This window comes from Giraffa tippelskirchi, chromosome 12 (genome assembly GCF_054371585.1).
Source record: "Giraffa tippelskirchi isolate mGirTip1 chromosome 12, T2T-mGirTip1v1.2.pri, whole genome shotgun sequence".
Taxonomy (NCBI): Eukaryota; Metazoa; Chordata; class Mammalia; order Artiodactyla; family Giraffidae; genus Giraffa; species Giraffa tippelskirchi.
Genome location: NC_137286.1, coordinates 94,410,264 through 94,427,902, shown reverse-complemented (window position 1 = coordinate 94,427,902; position 17,639 = coordinate 94,410,264). Strand labels below are relative to the sequence as shown.

Genomic DNA, 17,639 nt, shown 5'->3' with positions numbered 1-17,639 from the left:
GAAATGAATGTATAAGGTAGGGGAAGAAGAAAGTACCTGGAGAAAAGAAAGTTGGAGAAGTACTAGATGGACATAGAATGTTCGCTTAGGAATATAGAGTATGAATGGAAAGCTTTAACATATTTAGTGGAGAATGACAGTTTTCATCATAGAAAAAGGTCTTCAGTGGCGTGCTTTAGTGGTGGTCCACTACCCTCTACTGTCTAACTCAGATCTGGAGGGCATACTATTCTGATTTAGATGACAGATCTATTCTCTAAAAAGGTGAGAATTACCCTGAATCATGCCAGCAGCTTCTAAATAGTAAGTCACTTTGAGAGCACAGCCAGCCAGGCTCTCTCCTACTACCACCAGCCGAGTTCAAGTGAATGAGGGAGACACGGAGCCACGGCCAGGAAGAGGTGAGCAGAAACCACAATGCTGCAGTCTCCGGTTCACTGCCTCCAAGGACACCCCAAAAGGAACAACAACAACAAAGACTCAAGATAAGAGGGTAATAAAATCTCGGTTAATGAATTATTTGACTCTGAGTTCCTCAAAATGTTATGGGTTCAATTATTCTACAAAGCAAAGTTAACACTAGAAAATGGGGTGGTATGTAAACAAGAGTAAAAATACTTCTCACTCCTCACTGAGAGATAATAAATAGCAAACAGTTACTGTGTGTACTTTCTATATAACTTGGTAAGAGAGTTATGTCCTTACTTTTATGCGAATAATGCTTTTACTATACACAGTGAATGCTACCTGGGACTACACCAACCATAAAACTTTATAAACTATCATGTAGGATATAGGATGGGAGATATTCATTATAATAAGTAGGCTTATAAGATTACACTTAGGAAGTAGCTTGATAAAATTTTTAATGACTGTAGCAAAGTCATTAAATTTCTACTATTGGAAGTTTTCTACAAAATTTCACATGTATACACAGAAACACATACAAGAGAAGGAAAGAAAAGCTATCAGCTATGTGAAATTACAAATCTTCCTGAAACATTTAAGTTTTAAAAAAAAGCATTGTGAAAAGTTATCGGACATCTGGAAACCACTCATTAAACAGGTAGCAACATGTGCAAATCACAGAGTAGCTCTCAGGAATTTAGGAGGCAGAACTACAGACATAAAGTTATTCCAGTTTTGAAAGTCTTGAGAAAGAGATGAAAAGTTGGGGCATTTACTTACTAACTCAATCTATAGTTTCATCCACTGTCTACCTTACTCATGTTCCCACCATTTCCCAGAACTGTTCTCCAAATGTACATTTCTACTTCTGCTTCGTATCTCTATCAAGTATTTTCCAGTATTCCTTGGAAATCTAGCTATCTCTGCATGTGTGTATATACACACAAACCTATTTTTTAAAATCAGCAAACTCCCCCTAAAGTTGGGTGAAAGTTTCCACTAAAAGATCCCACTGATAATATTAGTCTTCTGGAAGATACAGAAACTACTTATTAGACACTATTTTTTTTCTTATTTGTGGCTTCACATAAGAACATATATCACCATTTGTTGCAAGTTGTATAACCTGTAGTGAATTCTGCAATTACTGACTCATAAACATTGTACAAATTTGGGTATGTTAACTATTAGAAGTTTACAGACATATGATACTGTGCCCAGAATATAAACACTTTGAACTGTGTTTTTCAGACACTGCATTTTAAAATCATGTTAGCATATGATATCGTGATCAAAGTGGGTATGCTTGTAAAATATGCCAACTATAAATTATGTAAAGTTTTCCGTTAAAACTGAAAGCTTCTAAAGTTCCTGAATAAACAGAGCAACAAAGTAAAAGCAATTCTGAACTTGATCAGTAGGTAAATAAGTAAAGGCACTAATCAGAACATCACTGTTAAAAAAAAAAAGTTTTTGCTTAAATAAATAAAAGAATACCTGTTCACTAGAGAAATATCCATGTACATATTCAATCGCTTTTAATTTGTACTCTGTCAAAACAGCCTAAAAACACAGAAAAACAGAATAAATATATGTAAGCAGAACAGCAATATGCATACATGAAAATTGCCTACGCAACTCAAACAGCGGCAGACCTTCTGTAGCCCAGGGACAAGGAGGCTGATAAGGTCACCATGATGATGTGACATTCTACCTTTGGGGTTCCATGCTGTTAGGGGTACAATAAGACACCAGGAAAACCCCTGGCCTCCCTACCCACTCCTACAAAGGAAGGGAATAGAATTGTAACAGATAAGATTCAACATTAACAGAAATTAAATATTCCTGTAAAAGTGATTGCAGTTGTAAATCACCCCAAATTCAACCAAACCATCATTTTTAAGGTTAAATGTACTAGCCATTACTCATTCAGCAGATAATTATTTACTGCACACCTATATACACTAACTGATAGAGAAACATGGGTAAGACAAGGTCTAGTCCGGGCTCTCAGTGTTTCCACTGGGATATGAACCCAGAAGCCGATCTGTGTGCCTGCCACTAACTGGCAGTGTGGTCTCTGAGAGGTATTTTAACTGCCCTGAGAGCCTTTTCACCCACAAAAGGGAACACCAATCACTACCCACCTCAGGATTAAAACAGTCAAGAGTAGATGTGACACAAGTTCAGAGAGAAGTTCGTGGCCTTGACCCAGCACCAACCAGAGCCACAGGAAATCATGTGTGATTCTCCTGGCAACTACAAGCTAAGCTTAGAGATGGAAATACCAGACTATCAATCTGGTAACAACCACTCATTAAAAATCCACTAATCCCCTTTGTATGGTGCCAGATGGTAACTAGATTTACTGTAGGGGTCACTTTCTAGTAGATAGAAATATGGACAGTACTAGTACATAGTACTTTCTAGTATATAGAAATATGGACCGTAGAATTACGGTCAATCATACTCCCCCGCAAAAAAAAAAAAAAATCAACTAATCCCTTTGTAGTCACTCCACAACAATCATAATTTTACTTTCCACATGCATCATGCTGCTAGAACACCACGACCAGTCAACAGAGAAACACGCAGGGGGCTCAGCAGTTGAATTTTCATGAAAAAGGGAAGGGAATGGGATTCTGGATAATGTACTCTTGGGAGTTTATTATTGCCATTATTGGACACAATCAAAAGCAAGTTTCTGGCCCAAATCCTGGACTGTGTTGATGCCAAGTCATGTCTTAATTCTTTCATCAGCACCTGAGAGGCCCAGCTGTATCCCCAGGCACACCACCAAAGCCTGGAGTCAGAATCCCTGACTTTGAATACTGAACCCCCTCCCTTATCAGCTGGGTAACTTTGAGCTGGCTAGTTAACCTCCAGAGACTAGACTTGCCATCTGTAAAATGAGGGATATAGAACCTATACCTCGAGAGCTCTTAGGCAGATTAAATCAAATAACGCATGGAGAAACTGCTTAGAACAGGCACACTCTGTAAATGCTCAATAATGAATATTATTATTAGCTTCTTCTTAGAAAGCGGATTACATATTGCTTTTCCCCCTCTTTTATTCTTCCTATTTCTTTTTCTAGCGTCTTCTTACATGCCTTTGTTTTTAAATGACAATAGTGACAGCTAGTATTACCTAGACATAATGGTGACAGAGGAAGAGATTACCTGGTTTAAACTGGCTTACAAGTCTGAGAGCAATTTTGAAAAACCAACAGTAACTCTCATACTTAGATACACTATATTTTTATCCCATTTTAATAACCTAGTACTATGTTGATGTATCTAATTATTTGGCAAAGGCAGAAAAAGATACATCTTGATTTCAGACCAGAAATAATAGACTTATGTTGTTATGAATTTGATTTTTTTTTATAAATTTATTTATTTTAGTTGGGGGCTAATTAATTTGATTTTGCTAATTTAATTTGATGAATTTGATTTTAATCTCTAGAAAATTTCCTATTCCTTTCATTAGTGTTTACTATGTCATCTTCCCACAATTTAGCAGGGAGAGAATATACAAACACCCTATAGCTTCCAAAAGAAATCGACTCCTCTCCCTGAACAAATTGTTTTCTCATAAACGGTAGTTTAACATCAGCTCATGAACAAATTGTGGCAAACTCTAAGTATATAGTTGGCAGGCTGACATTTTATTGCAGATTTTCACTGGGCAAATTGGATTTGCAAAAGCAGAAATTTTATTTTGATTCAAAGAGAGTACTCAATAGCACTACAAATGTTAACCTAACATGCAAGTTTGAAAAAAAAAATTTACAAAGGATGAAGGAAAACAGCATTTTGCTTTACACAGAATGAAGAAAAACAGGCAATTTTATTAATAATTTCATAAGCTGAAATAATAATCACCAGTGCACAAGGTAACAAGTCTTTCCACCTCAATCAAAGGTCTTGAAAATATGAAAATGGCGAGGAAACGGCCCTGAAATTCTAAGCAAAGGACCCTGTATTAATATACCAATGGTTAGTCAGTCTTTTCAGGTTTAATTTTGTAAAGGCTTAACTTTTTGCACTTAAAATACTGTTAAGCCTCAAGACTACATTCCATTTTTTTTTTTTTTTGCTGTCTAGTGGTATGTAACTACCTACAATAGTCTCAAAACGAAGCAAAAACCTGGCAAGCAGAAGGAAAAAAGTTTTGAAATGCGAGTTATTGAAGCTCATTCCTAAGAATCTGCCTTTAAGCTTAATGCCACACTTTTTATTAGGATACTAACTTTGTCCCGCCGAGGCAACAAATACAGTCTGCTTACACTCAAACTTAAAAATCCTGTCGTCATAACCACCGTTAAAGAAACTTTCTACCTATTTCTAGTTTTCATTCATTCTTAATGTTACTGAAAGATGAGGAAATCTGTTCAGAAATACGAAATCAATTATCCAAAAGTACAGTGATTTAAGACTTGTAGGGCGGGCTTGGGAACCGAGGGCTCTGAATCTAAGCTCCGCAATACCGGTCTGATTCTCAAGCAGCTTAGACTTAGCAAAAATCTCCGTTTTGTATCGTGAAACGTATCAAGATATAAACTCCTACACTAGACGTTAAAATTCCAACCAGTTTTGCAATCCTTAAATCTGTATTTTACACAATCTGCTCGCAGTCCCCCAAGAGAACAAATAATGAGAATTCGTAACTCATAGATGGAACGAATTAAGTGCAATTACCTTTCTAATTTCATCCAGCACCATTTCAAAGGACTTTTTGTCCATCTTGACTACTATCTCGACGAGGTTTTAACAGTTACAATTACAAAACATTCATCCTCCGTCCACTCCGAGAGTAAAAAATGTTTCCAGCTAAGGAAAAAGACTCAAGGAGCAGGAGGAAGGATGCGCAAGAGGTAGAGGGCTTCAAAGTCTGCAAAAATGTCTAAAAATGGGAACTTATAAAAACTTTTTATTAAAAAACAAAACAAAACCCGTCAGGCTTCCCCGGCTTCTTTACACAAAGCTTCAGGACCGCTCGGGGAAGAGCCGGGTCCTCTGAGGCCCGCAGAGAAAACCCGGCGTTCGGCGGCCCGAGGCAGAGCGTCTGTCCCCGCAGCTCAAGGCCAGGCGCCGCCGGAGGAAGATCGGGGAAGCCGCCTTCCGGGTTTAGTGGCCCGAGAAGCAGAGGCACCCGCGCCCCGAGTCCCGCGGCCGGCGAGAAGGGAAGCACCGGCTTCTCGGCCCGCACCAGCGCCTCGGCCGCCCCTCACCGCCGCGAAGCTGGCCTCATGGCCCGGCTCTCGCTCACTTCCCGCAGCTACCGCCGGACTCCTGGGTCCCGCAGCCCAGGCAGCGGCGGCCTGGCCGGCTCTTTGTTACCAGCTGCCACCGCTTCCGGGAGCGGGCCGGCGGCCGGCGAGCACTGGGAGCCGGGCGAAGGGGGTCAAGGTTTCTGGTAGGGGGGCTCCCGAACACCGCAGCGCCAACAGCGCCGGGAGCGCTTCCTGGTTACCCCCACGGCTTCCCCCGGCTCGTGGGGGACCTTCGATGCAGCCCGTCGCGACCGAGTCAACTCAACTCTGCGCCGCCAGATTAGGCTCCTCTATCCTGAGAGCCAAGAAGGGGTCCTGGTGTGGGAATGTAGGTGTTCCTGTCAGGTGCCTGTACGTCTCGGAATTGGATGCGGTAGACGTCCTTCCCAAAGCCTAAAAGTTATTTTTTGGGGGGTCACGCCTTAATTCTAGAGTTTGATTGTTCTCGTTTCTGATTGGTAAGTCCGAATTTAAAAGAATGTACGTCGAGTGGTTAAGGCATATCCACGGGCACCCCGACTTTAGTGGACTGGAGAGGTCCACAGCTTGGATCTGCGGAAGGGCGGTCACGTGGTAAGCCCGGGGCTCGTGACGTGGAGGCGGAGAGGGAACGCGTTGGGAATGCGGAATCCCTGTGCGGAGTGTGTTTCGCTCTGGTGTCCGGCGCTTTCTGGTTGTGAAACCTCGGGCATCCAGGGAAGGCGCTTTGGAGCTAATAACTCACTGCAGCGACGAACAACGAGGACCTGAGGCTGTCCTCCGGCCCCCAGCCGCCTGCCAGTCCTTCTCCGGCGCCAGGCTTCCCGTCCGGTCATGACGAGATTCTGGGTCTGCATAGCCGGCGCTGGCTTCTTCCTAGCGCTTCTGGTTTTGCATTCGCAGTTCTGTGCCTCTCGGGTGAGCTGGATGGTTAGGAAATGGCTTTTCGGGTAGTAGCACTCTTGGGAGGTGGTCTTGGGATGCAGATGGAGCTGGTTCTCTCACTGGCTCGTCTCAAAACTGCCCCTGAGGCCGAACCGCCGACGCTTTGCCCCTTAGCGTTAAAAAGCTTGTCAAGTGTGTGTGTTCGGTCGGGTCTCACTCTTTGCGACCTTATGGACTGTAGCCAGCTGGGCTCCTCCGTCCATGGGATTCTCCAAGCAAGAATACTGGAGTGGGTTGCCATGCCCTCTTCCAGGGGATCTTCCCCACCCAGGGAGAGAACCTTGGTCTCCTGCATCGCAGACAGATTCTTTACCGTCTGAACCACCAGGGAAGTACACTGTCAGTTTCCTTATTTTCTCCTCCTCCCCAGCTCCCACCACATCTGCACTTGGCTTTTAAAATTTCCTGGAGAGCTGAGGAGATTCTTTACCGGCTGGATGTGGATTGGCCGAAGTATTCAGAATACTTCACTGGAGCAACATTTTGTGTTGCAGTTGACTCCCTCAACGGATTGGTTTATGTAGCCCAGGTAAGTAAAACTGGGATTTTTGTTTTCAAAGTTATGAACGCAAAGCAAACAGCTTACCTATGTTACTGTACTAAGTATCTGTATACGTTTATGTTACGCGAATTGTGGAATTTGTTTTTTTTAGTTAAAGTTAGTGTTTTGGTTTTGAGCTTGATAGGTTAATATTGTTTGGTTTTGTAACCATTACATCATTTCTTGCTTAATCTTTGACTTCTGTTTCTCGTTGTGAAAATAATGATTGCTTCCTTAAAACTGATCCTATCTAAGCAGTTATTTTTGTATACCTTCAGAGAGGGGATAACATCCCAAAGGTATTAGTGTTCACAGAGAATGGATATTTCCTACGAGCCTGGAATTTTACAGTTGACACACCTCATGGTATATTTGCATCCAGTACACCACAGGAAAAATCCGTCTGGATCACGGATGTAGGAAGTGGTATGTGTAGTAATATCTCTTAAATTATCTTGCTAGAAACCTCCTCTTTGCCCATGTTCTTGCTTGTCCATTTTAAAATCAAAGTGGCCAAATCTGTTTGTAATTTCTTCAGTGATTTGTGAAATCGTCTTTCTAAATGTTTATATTGTCGTTATATATAATTGAGAGATTTAACAAGGAGGCTATCATTATTGTGATCTTTCCTTTGACTTGTCCCGGGACTTTTGCATGTTAAAATATCAGTTGCTCTTCTTAGACTACTTCTATGAAGCCAAATAAAATGGTAGTCTCTAAAAGCTAGTAAGTGGGGTTTTTGCCTGTTGTTTTCCTTTACCACTTGTCTGAGAGATTTTGTTGAGAAACCAGAACTGCTTTCTTTCCCAGAGTGCAAGATTTGCAGAAACTGCTGGTGGTGTGAATGCTTCTGAAGTCCTACTGACTTGAGCATATCTGAAACCTTTCCATTAAATAATTTTAGTAGAGTGTGCAGGCGGTGCTAGTGGTAAAGAATCCACCTGTCAATGCAGGAGACATAAGAGACTCGAGTTTGATCCCTAAGGTGGGAAGATCCCCTGGGGGAGGGCATGGCAACCCACTTCAGTATTCTCGTCTGGAGAATCCCATGAACCAGGGAGCCTGGCGAGCTACAGTCCATAGAGTCGCAGAGAGTCAGACACGACTGAAGTGACCTGGGACACACACATGCTGCCAAAGTAAGCACAGTTGAAGTTACAGCTGTGAGATAAGTGTTCAGAGATAGCCGTTTGCCTGTGTTTGTGATTTAAGGTAAGATGATTCAAGAGATAACCTGGTATTATTTCAGGATCTCAGGCAAGAAAGAGATCTTAAAATATTTCTAGTCTGGTGCCAGATAAGTTCATGGCTTGAAGGTCATTCTGTTTCCCCACTTTGGGCTAATTCAGATACCATTTTGGAATTAAAGAGGTTTCAGGTTTTGTGAAAAGTACACTAACCATATCTGTTCTCAGTACCCAGAAGATTTCTGAGCCTCAGACCATGAGTCCTTTAGTTCAAGCTATATTTTGGATGGTAAGATTTTGGTTAAATCAGAAAATCTAGGTTACTTCTGAGCTCATTGTTAAACCTTACTGAAGTTTGACTATTTTTGCTTCTTTTTTTTTTTTCTTCCCATTTCGGGATTCACTGTTAAAAGGAGGCCTTTACTTTTTACTTCCTTCCATTCATGTGATCCTGTTTTATAAAATACTTCACTGGTTCCCGGAAATAAAAAGAACACACATTTTGCTTTCATTCTTTCCATTATAGCTTGTTTTTCCATGCAGAGATCTGAAGACAGTTTTTCTATTCCTATATTTCAAAGAATAAATGCTCTTTAGTTAAAACATGGCTGCATGTTAGCCATTTAAAAAAAAAAAACACTATTTACTGGTATCCTTTTTCCAGTTCCTTAGAGACTTTGAAGCTTGTTTTCTTTACTGTTTTGCTGTCTTAATTATTGCTACAAAGTTTAGCTCAACTCTCCAAAACAAGTATAATAATAAATTGTCAAGATAGGATGTAATGCAAGCTGATTCACATTGTTTCCAGTTTATCATTTGAATGCCTACCAGTTAGTTGGTCTTGATATGCCTTCAAGTTGGTTTCTGTTAACTGCTTTATGGTTTTTCCTTGTTTATTAATATTCCAGTTTATGTTTTGCTTGTAAGATAATTTTAACTCTATGGAAAGATTTATTCCTTGTTTAGGAAAGAAAAGCTAATGAGTTAAATTTTGTATTTGTTTCCACTTGGAGAAAATGTGGCTTAAAAAAAGTCAGTATTATTATAAGCCAATGTTACTTCAATTAAAAAAAACTTTAAAAAATTAACACAAAAATAGATATGTGTGTCTGTATTAAAATGAACTTTTTCATTGAGCTACTGAAAACTGGAGATGTGCCCATGAGTAACTGAAATAACAGTTTTCAAATATAAGTTGTTCAGGTTCTTCTTGATGTTCTTTTCTTATGATTCCTTTTTCTTTTTAAACTTTACACCTGAGTATAGTTGATTAACGAATGTTCTGTTAGTTTCAGGTGTACAGCAGAGTGATTCAGTTATATGTATAGATGTGTCTTGATTCGGAGAAGGCAATGGCACCCCACTCCAGTACTCTTGCTTGGAAAATCCCATGGACGGAGGAGCCTGGTAGGCTACGGTCCATGGGGTCTCTAAGAGTCGGACATGACTGAGCGACTTCACTTTCACTTTTCCGTTTCATGCACTGGAGAAGGAAATGGCAACCCACTCCAGTATTCTTGCCTGGAGAATCCCAGGGATGGCGGAGCCTGGTGGGCTGCCGTCTATGGGGTCTCACAGAGTCGGACACGACTGAAGCGACTTAGCAGCAGTAGCAGCAGCAGTGTCTTGATTTTGTTGTCCAAATAATGTTTATTGAAAGTCATAAGATAAAAAAAGAAAGCGATGTACCAATACTTTTACATCATGAGCCTTCTGTTTTAGGAGTCAGTTCTCTTTGGTTGTATTTATTTTATTTAGAATCTACTTATTTTGGAGTACATGAGATTCTAATTTGTGAATAGATTTGGCTATAACTAATGAAGCTTTGTTGCTTGTCAAATATAATATATTTAATTATTAGCATTTACGCTTTTTATTGCCGTTTAATTTTTGTCAAATTTTTTGCTCTCAGCTTACTTGAAAATGTAAATGTTTGTGCAGTGGTTTTATTTGTGAAATATGCCTGTTTGTCTTTATAGGATTCTATGGTCATACTATTAAAAAATACAATTCCTTTGGTGATCTTGTTCAAGTTTTGGGGACCCCAGGCAAAAAAGGCACTGGTTTGAATCCCCTGCAGTTTGATAACCCTGCAGAATTACACGTAGACGACACAGGAGATATTTACATTGTGGATGGAGATGGAGGATTGAATAACAGGTTGATCAAATTGTCCCAAGGTACGTGGCTTAGTTTTGTGTGGTGTTCTAAGAATATCACTCAGTTAGTTGGGTCTAATTTGTCTGATCAGCAGAACTTCAGTCAGTGCCTCTGTCTTCACATTTCCTTCTCTGTGTGTCCCTGTGTCTTCACACCTCCTCCCCTTTCTCTTACAAGGGCATTGGTCACTGGGTCCACTCTAAATCCAGTATGATCTCCACCCCAAGATCCTTAACTGTATCTGCAAAGGCCCAGTTTCCAATAAGGTCACAGCTTTGGAGATTTGAGACTTGGGCGTGTCTCTTTTTTGGGGGGTGGGAACGAGAGGGACATCTTCAATACGATACAGGGGCATTAAAAATGGCCACCTATGAAATCGTAATTTGTAAGCTCAGAGACAAGGTAATACCAAATAACATATTGATTATGAGGGGGAACCAGTTTGAAGGAGAGGTTGGCATGAACCCTAAACAATGATATTTGCGTTATGGAGACAGCCATTGAAGAAGCAGATTAATTGCTTGAAACAGAAGGAATTTTTTTAAAGCATGTAAATTAGGCAAATGGGTGTGTAAACAGAAAGCCAGGAAGGCATAATCAGCTTGGGATATAATTGAATAGTTTGTAATTCATGACATACAATATAACATGCTAATGCATAAGGTATTCTGCATGCTGTACCAACCAGATATGTTTACCATGTGTAGATTTCATGATCCTTTGGCTGCGTGGAGAAAATGGAACAGGGCCTGCCAAGTTCAACATACCCCACAGTGTTACAGTTGATTCCACTGGTCGGGTAAATATACGGTCTGATCTGTGTCTAGACTGGCTGATTATACGGGGGCGGGGCATGTAGCAATGTATATGGATCTTGGTGTACATATGCCTGTCTGCACACCTGGATGTGCATGTATGTTAGTGAATGTGTGTATCTCAGGGTGTCTGGGCAATTCCTCCAGGATGGGGTATACCCACGTACTCTCTTACATACCTCTGCAGCCCTGATCACATGTCATTAGAACCCATTTCACTGAGACTTCCCTGGCCATCCAGTGGTTAGCCTCCATGCCTCCAATACAGGGGGTGCAGTTCAATCCCTGGTTGGGGAACTGGGATCCCGCATGCTGTTTGGGACAGCCAAAAGATGAAGAAGAAAACAAAACCAAGATCCATTTCACTGTTATGTATGCCGTGGGTACATCAAACCCAGTACACCGAATGTCACTTAGAGCCAGTCTGCCTTCCTATATTACAGTACCAGTTTCCTGAAGAACTCAGGTCAACCTGTCGAAAACCTAAGTGAAACCTACTGTTATCCTGCTTTATATGTCACTAAAATCTCCCAAGCTTCCTCTTTAAGTGCTTTGGCACTTTGGACAAACCCTCATAGATAGGGTGGAAGTTTAAGGATCCAGTATGAGTGAACAGCTGCCTTCCCACTGGCCTCAGCCCTTAAAGATGCAGCCTGCTTTTCCACATCTTGGTCTTGTTGGCTGACCCAGGAACCGAGAGGTTGGAGGGACTCAGTGATAGCAAACGCTTGTTAGAGGAGGGAGTGAGTGAGTACTTCTCAGTGTCTCCTGGTCTGCATCACAGTGGAGCACTCCAGCTGTTAGTTAGCCAGATGCTTAGTATAGCAGCCAGAACGTGCTAGGCTTTGGGTCAGGGCCGCATGTGGCTCTCCCGCCTATTGTAAGCTCACTCCGAAGCACTTAACCTTTCTGCAGTTGAATTTCTTATCTGAATATGGGGCTTTAACATGCTCTTCTTTGGGGTCCTCTAAGCCCTCAATGGGAGTGCTTATGAAACTACTGAAAGCAAACAGTCCTTCTTTCCCCCTCTTCTTTTTCCTTCTTTTTCATTATGATGTGAACATCATCCAGTCGCCGTCTTTCTGCGTTCGCAGGTGTGGGTGGCTGACCGAGGCAATAAAAGACTTCAAGTGTTTGATAAAGACACCGGGGATTGGTTAGGAGAGTGGAATAAGTGTTTCTCAGAAGAGGGGCCTTCTGCAGTCAGGTAATCATTTCTTTTTGTCTTTAAATGCTTGTTTGATTTGCATTGTGTTAGTTTCTCTGAAGAGCTAGCTGAAAGTTTAAAATGTTTGTTGTGAATTTTAAGCAGGGAAAAGGGGGAAGGAAAGAAGTACTCAGAGAACATGTAATCATGTTTCAGATCCCAGACACAGTGCTCAGTAGCTTCAGTCGTGTCTGACTCTGCAACCCTGTGGACTGTAGCCACCAGGCTCCTCTGTCCATGCAGGCAAGAATATAGGAGTGGCTTGCCATGCCCTCCTGCAGGGGATCTTCCTGACCCAGGGATAGAACCCTTGTCTCTTGCAGTTCCTGTCCATACAGGAACAGTTCTGTAAGGGCAGGCAGGTTCTTTATCACTAGCACCATCTAGGAAGCCCCCAGCCCAGGCCGAGTGCAAGCTGTTCAACTCCCATGCTATGGGATCCACGTGTTTGAGATAATAAAGGCTGGTCCTTGCAGCTTCTGCTTTTGAGGTGCAGTGTATTTTTAAACATAGAATAAAAAGTAAAACCTAGAGTCTATAGTTTCAGACCCAGCTGGACACCAATTCTCCATTATTTTCTCCATTAGTTTTTTTGTGTGTTATTTTTAATACTCTGCTCAATGTTATGTGTCAACCTGGATGGAAGGGGAATTTGGGGGAGAATGGATACATGGATATGAATGGCTGAATCCCTTTTCTGCCCACCTGAAACCACCACAACACTGTTAATCGGCTATACTCCAGTGTAAAATAAAAAGTTTAAAAAAAAAGTAGTAAGCTAATCTTTGGCTGAATCAATCATCACAAATCTCTTGTTCCCTCAGGGGCAGAGTCAGGTCAATTTTAAATGTCCTTTAAAAGAACCCTTCAGCAGGTGGGTCCTTGTACAGCATATCGTACAAGATATAATATTGTAGGGATACGTACGTGTATTGAAAAATGAACATTTATGTTAGTTTTGCACGGTTGATGGTGTGACATCTCCTCCTCAGGTTTACTCCTGATGGGAAATACGTGGTTGTGGCCCAGCTGAATCTGAGCCGGCTCTTAATCCTGGCAGCGCCCCCGGTAGGAAACATTGGCAACTGCTCTGTGGTTAGCACGATCCAGCTGGCCGATCAGGTCTCCCCACATCTCTTAGAAGTCAGCAGGGAGACTGGAGCCATCTATGTAGCTGAAATCGGAGCAAAGCAAGTGCAAAAATACATCCCCGTGAATAAGTATTTCTCTTTATTCAGTTCATAACTGTTGGTTTTGTTTTGTTTTGTTTTTCTGGAGGTTTTTCAGTTGGAATCAGATCCTCAGATTCTCAAATTTGCTGTTAGATACTCTCAACTGATGTTGAGGCACAAGGATTTGTTTATTTTTGCCTAACCCCGTGTCAGAGAGATACATGTTTTTATATCATGAACCAGGTTGAGGGGCATTCTTGTGACTTAGTTCCTCTTGTGAGTGCACAGGATATTTTAAAGAAATGTAACTAATGAAGAATAGGATGGGAAAGAGGAACTAAGGTGATAACCCAGTAGTTTGCCCTCTAGACTCATTTGTCCCGGAGGGGAAACAGAGAAATTAACATGGGTTTGCAGCATAATTTATTGAATTTCATATAAGCAACACAAACTTTCTCTTTATTTGCTTCATAAACAATGAAACTGCTTGAGAGATGGGATCTTGATTCACAAGAACCCACAGGGCGCCGGGCCCTGAAGATGCAGACGTGAAGAGGCAGGGTTGTCTGCCTGCCTTTGAGTAGCTTACGGTCCACATGACGTGACAGTGACACGTGTGGTTGGACCTCTGGAAGGAGGAGCGACAGGTCTGAGTTGAGGGGTCTTTGCAGGGGAATCAGTTTCAGCTCCAACCTGAGAAACTGAGGAGGAGAAAACCATGTGGTCCAGGTAGAGAAGTTAGAAAAAGTTGCACCCTTGCTGTGAACCTCAGCAGGCTTTCTTTTAAAGGCCCAACTTGGCTTTGGTTGTTTAGCTCAGGGGTCCCCAGTCTTTGGGCTGTGGACAGGTTGGTACCGCCTGTCAGATCAGCAGGAGCATTAGTTTAGAAATAAAGTGCACAAATGAATGTAACGCACTTGAATCACCCTGAAATCATCCTCCCCACCTCCCAGTCTCTGGAAAAATTGTCTTCCACGAAACTAGTCCCTGGTACCAAAAAGGTTGGGACCGCTGCTTTAGCTCTAAGATGCATAATCTCAATCCTTAAACGTAGGAATAAAATGGCTAGTGTCTAAGCCCTTTACCAAAGGGGATCTTAAAAATCACTAGAATTTTTTTAAAGGTAGCTTGAAAAATAGGTCCTCTTCTCAGTGCCTCTTCCTTTTTTCCTTTTTCTTTTTTTTACGTGAACTCTGTCCATTCCTAACTTTTGTCTACCTCAAAGAAGTTTTAGATTTATTTATATGAGGGGGTGTGCCAAACACTTGGCGCTATTAAAATGAATAATTTCCTGCTTTTTTCTTTCTGCATCTTTTTTTTTAACCCGTTTGGTCTGAATATTAGCCTCCCAATTAAGGTCATTTTTTTCAATTTGTTCTAGTTTATTCTCAGAAGGAAACTTGCCATATTACAGTCTCTCTCACATCATTCTTTGCCTTTTCTCGTATCAGCCTCCCTCTTTATCCTAATCATGTGTCGTGTGTTAGTCACTCAGTCATGTCCAACTCTTTGTGACCCTGTGGACTGTAGCCCACCAGGCTTCTCTGTCCATGGGATTCTCCAGGCAAGTTGCCATTCCCTTCTGCAGGGGATCTTCCCGACCCAGGGATTGAACCCAGGTCTCCTGCATTGCAGGCAGATTCTTTACTGTCTGAGCTGCCAGGGAAGCCTCTTTATCCCAGTGCTTTACAGTAATCTACCAGCGGAACTCTGTCCTGTGCTCCAAGGCCATTAGTAAGTGTGCTTGTGCCACTGATTAAGCTGTGTGACCTGAACGAGTCCCCTTCATTTTCTCTTCAGTAAAATTGGACTGTCATTGTGTTTCGGAGGAAGGCTGTGAGGTTCAGATGTGCAATAGTGAGGTTCACGTGTGCACTAGGTACAGATGTGTCCTTTGGATTTTGTAGTTCCAAGTACATTGAAGGCATATTAGAAAAGGTCCTTCTAAATGTGCTGTTTACCTGATACCAGCTATCAGTTTTGCCTTAATTTTGCATTTATCAAAATGCTATAAATTTATGCAGTTAGCCAAATAATAAATCTACTTGGATGAAGAGAAATAATTTGAGGTTTTGTTTGTTTTGCTTTCAAGTCAACTCAAGAAGTGCAGATGTCTCTTTGAAGGAATATAGGTTAGATTTTATCATTTCAAAAATGTTGTATTTAACTTTGTTTTATGCCAGATTCTTGTAAAACTTGGCGAAAGTATTATTTCCATGGACCTTGCTAAAAGTGTTTATTAGCATACTTGTAATCATGGTATTTCACCTTTTTCCTCTGGATTAATTGGTTAAATTAATTGAGAAATGCATTGTATTTTCTGTTAAATAAAAATTTTGCAAAGAAAATGCAGTATTGTCTGGTTTTCCAGTTAACTTTTGATTTTGTTGTTATAAAAGCAGTCTATAATTATGCCATTGAAGAATTTCAGTGATCATGAAATCACTGGTTGATACTGAGAGTATATCCTCCTCTTCATTCACATGTGAAGTGAGGGCTGAAGTGGGTAAATATTGGGAGAGATTGTGGCTTTAAGATGGTGGATGGGTACAAATGATAGTGGTAACTAGCTAACTAGTTTTGCATTAGAAATGGAATCTCTTTATGCCTTTACTGTCTAGATCGATTCTGGGAGAGAGGGGTAGAGTGTTCTAAGTTAGAAAACCAAGGCTAAAAAAAAAGAAAACCAAGGCTACATGTAATTTTTCTTAACCTCCACTAACACATTGAGCCTTTAGATTGGAATGTTTGTCCATCAGAGCATACATGCAGTCTGATGAGAAGCTAAGGAGACCTATATACTTTGTAAAGCTCAAGCCATATTAACAGCTTCAAGCAATGAGGCTGCTAGGTCAAAAGCAATCAAGGCTCGACTTCCATTTTGCCTTTGTTGATTGTAAACATTACTGGATTTTAAAACAGGATCGATTGTATAGCCACCATTAAAACTGGAAACTCAGGTTTTTGCTCCTCAGACTCGGAAGAGTGAATCTAAATCAAAGTCTTTTGTAGAGAGTCAGAATAAATCAAGTTTATTTATTCAACAGAAATGTTCAAAACAACGCACAAATGAAGACACTTAGGTGAGTATCATCTGCCCTAGCTCTTCGAGCTACCTAGTTTGGAAAACAAGGCATGCTTGCTTTTCAACTTTTCTGGAGGGGCTGTTTGACGCTTGTGTTACATTGTTGATACACAAGAGGGCAGCCGAGTCCTGCTTACAATGCGCGTTGCCGGAGATCCAAGTGGGCATCTTTATACTTGACTTACACATGACCTTCTTTATATTTCTGGTTTTTTAAAATCTGAGGCTGTAGTGTTAACCATACTTTGAATTTTTCTTCAGCTTGTTTACATCTTGAGGAAATTGGTTTATAGGTGATATATCTTCCAAGGGTTGTTGGAAATATTTACTGCTTTACTGGACGTTTCCATGCTTAAGAAAAAAAGGGTTAAATCTTTTCAGTAATTCAAACTAATAACCAGAAGTGAATAACTCATTTTAAACATTTAAAATTGTAACCTGAAGGCATACTTAGTACAATAGAAAATGTATTTGTTACCAGAGAGTTAATTCTTTTTCTTCCTACTAGCTTTGTTGTTGTATTTAACAATTTTGCCATGTGGTTGCTGACTCTTTTTTTTTTTTTTTTTTTTTTTGGTTGCTGACTCTTACTGTTAAGAAAGATGGATTATTTATAGAGAGGCCCAGCCATTTATCCACTATGCACTTACCCATAGAATTCCTGAGTTGATTAAGTAAATCAGTCCTCTGAACATTTGATGACATTTAATATAGATACTCTCTTTGTATGTAAGAACTGAGTGGAATTTGAACAATGAAAAATAGCACTCTTCGGAACTTTTGTTTCTTCCATTGTGAGCAGTGAAATGATATTGTTATGATTTAGTTCTGCTTCTGTGATATTTGTAAAGAAAAGACATGA

At 40.9% G+C, this 17,639-nt stretch overlaps 2 protein-coding genes across 5 annotated transcripts in view; one reads left to right on the top strand and one right to left on the bottom strand.

Moving 5' to 3' along the window:
* Positions 1–5,983, bottom strand: part of PROSER1 (proline and serine rich 1) — a 28,091-nt gene extending 22,108 nt beyond the window's left edge. Inside the window, exons 1-2 of one of the 2 annotated variants that reach the window (XM_081547759.1) lie at positions 5,112–5,983; positions 1,906–1,971 (exon numbers count right to left, since the gene is read on the bottom strand). In XM_081547759.1, the coding sequence (XP_081403885.1) occupies positions 1,906–1,971; positions 5,112–5,156 (111 nt within the window). In that variant the 5' untranslated portion in view covers positions 5,157–5,983. The remainder of the gene's footprint in view (positions 1–1,905; positions 1,972–5,111) is intronic. The other variant, XM_081547760.1, reaches the window with a different exon arrangement.
* A 284-nt stretch (positions 5,984–6,267) lies between these two features.
* On the top strand, positions 6,268–16,040 carry NHLRC3 (NHL repeat containing 3). 3 transcript variants are annotated; one of them, XM_081547761.1, is made up of 8 exons: positions 6,268–6,583; positions 6,981–7,139; positions 7,430–7,577; positions 10,318–10,518; positions 11,206–11,297; positions 12,408–12,520; positions 13,513–13,740; positions 14,172–16,040. In XM_081547761.1, exons 1-8 carry the CDS (start codon positions 6,500–6,502, stop codon positions 14,242–14,244), a joined length of 1,098 nt encoding a protein of 365 aa, XP_081403887.1. In that variant the 5' UTR covers positions 6,268–6,499; the 3' UTR covers positions 14,245–16,040. The 3 variants fall into 3 exon arrangements, with proteins under 3 accessions (XP_081403887.1, XP_081403888.1, XP_081403889.1); XM_081547762.1 differs by lacking the exon at positions 14,172–16,040 and having other exon boundaries at positions 13,513–14,008; XM_081547763.1 differs by lacking the exons at positions 10,318–10,518; positions 14,172–16,040 and having other exon boundaries at positions 13,513–14,008.
* Positions 16,041–17,639: the final 1,599 nt, after the last annotated feature.

Excerpts from the sequence above, each read along its gene's own strand:
- NHLRC3 (XM_081547761.1), top strand. The coding sequence starts at position 6,500 with ATGACGAGATTCTGGGTCTGCATAGCCGGCGCTGGCTTCTTCCTAGCG. Across the intron at positions 6,584-6,980 it reads CGCAGTTCTGTGCCTCTCGG|CTCCCACCACATCTGCACTT; the intron begins GTGAGCTGGATG and ends CCTCCTCCCCAG. Across the intron at positions 12,521-13,512 it reads GAGGGGCCTTCTGCAGTCAG|GTTTACTCCTGATGGGAAAT; the intron begins GTAATCATTTCT and ends TCTCCTCCTCAG.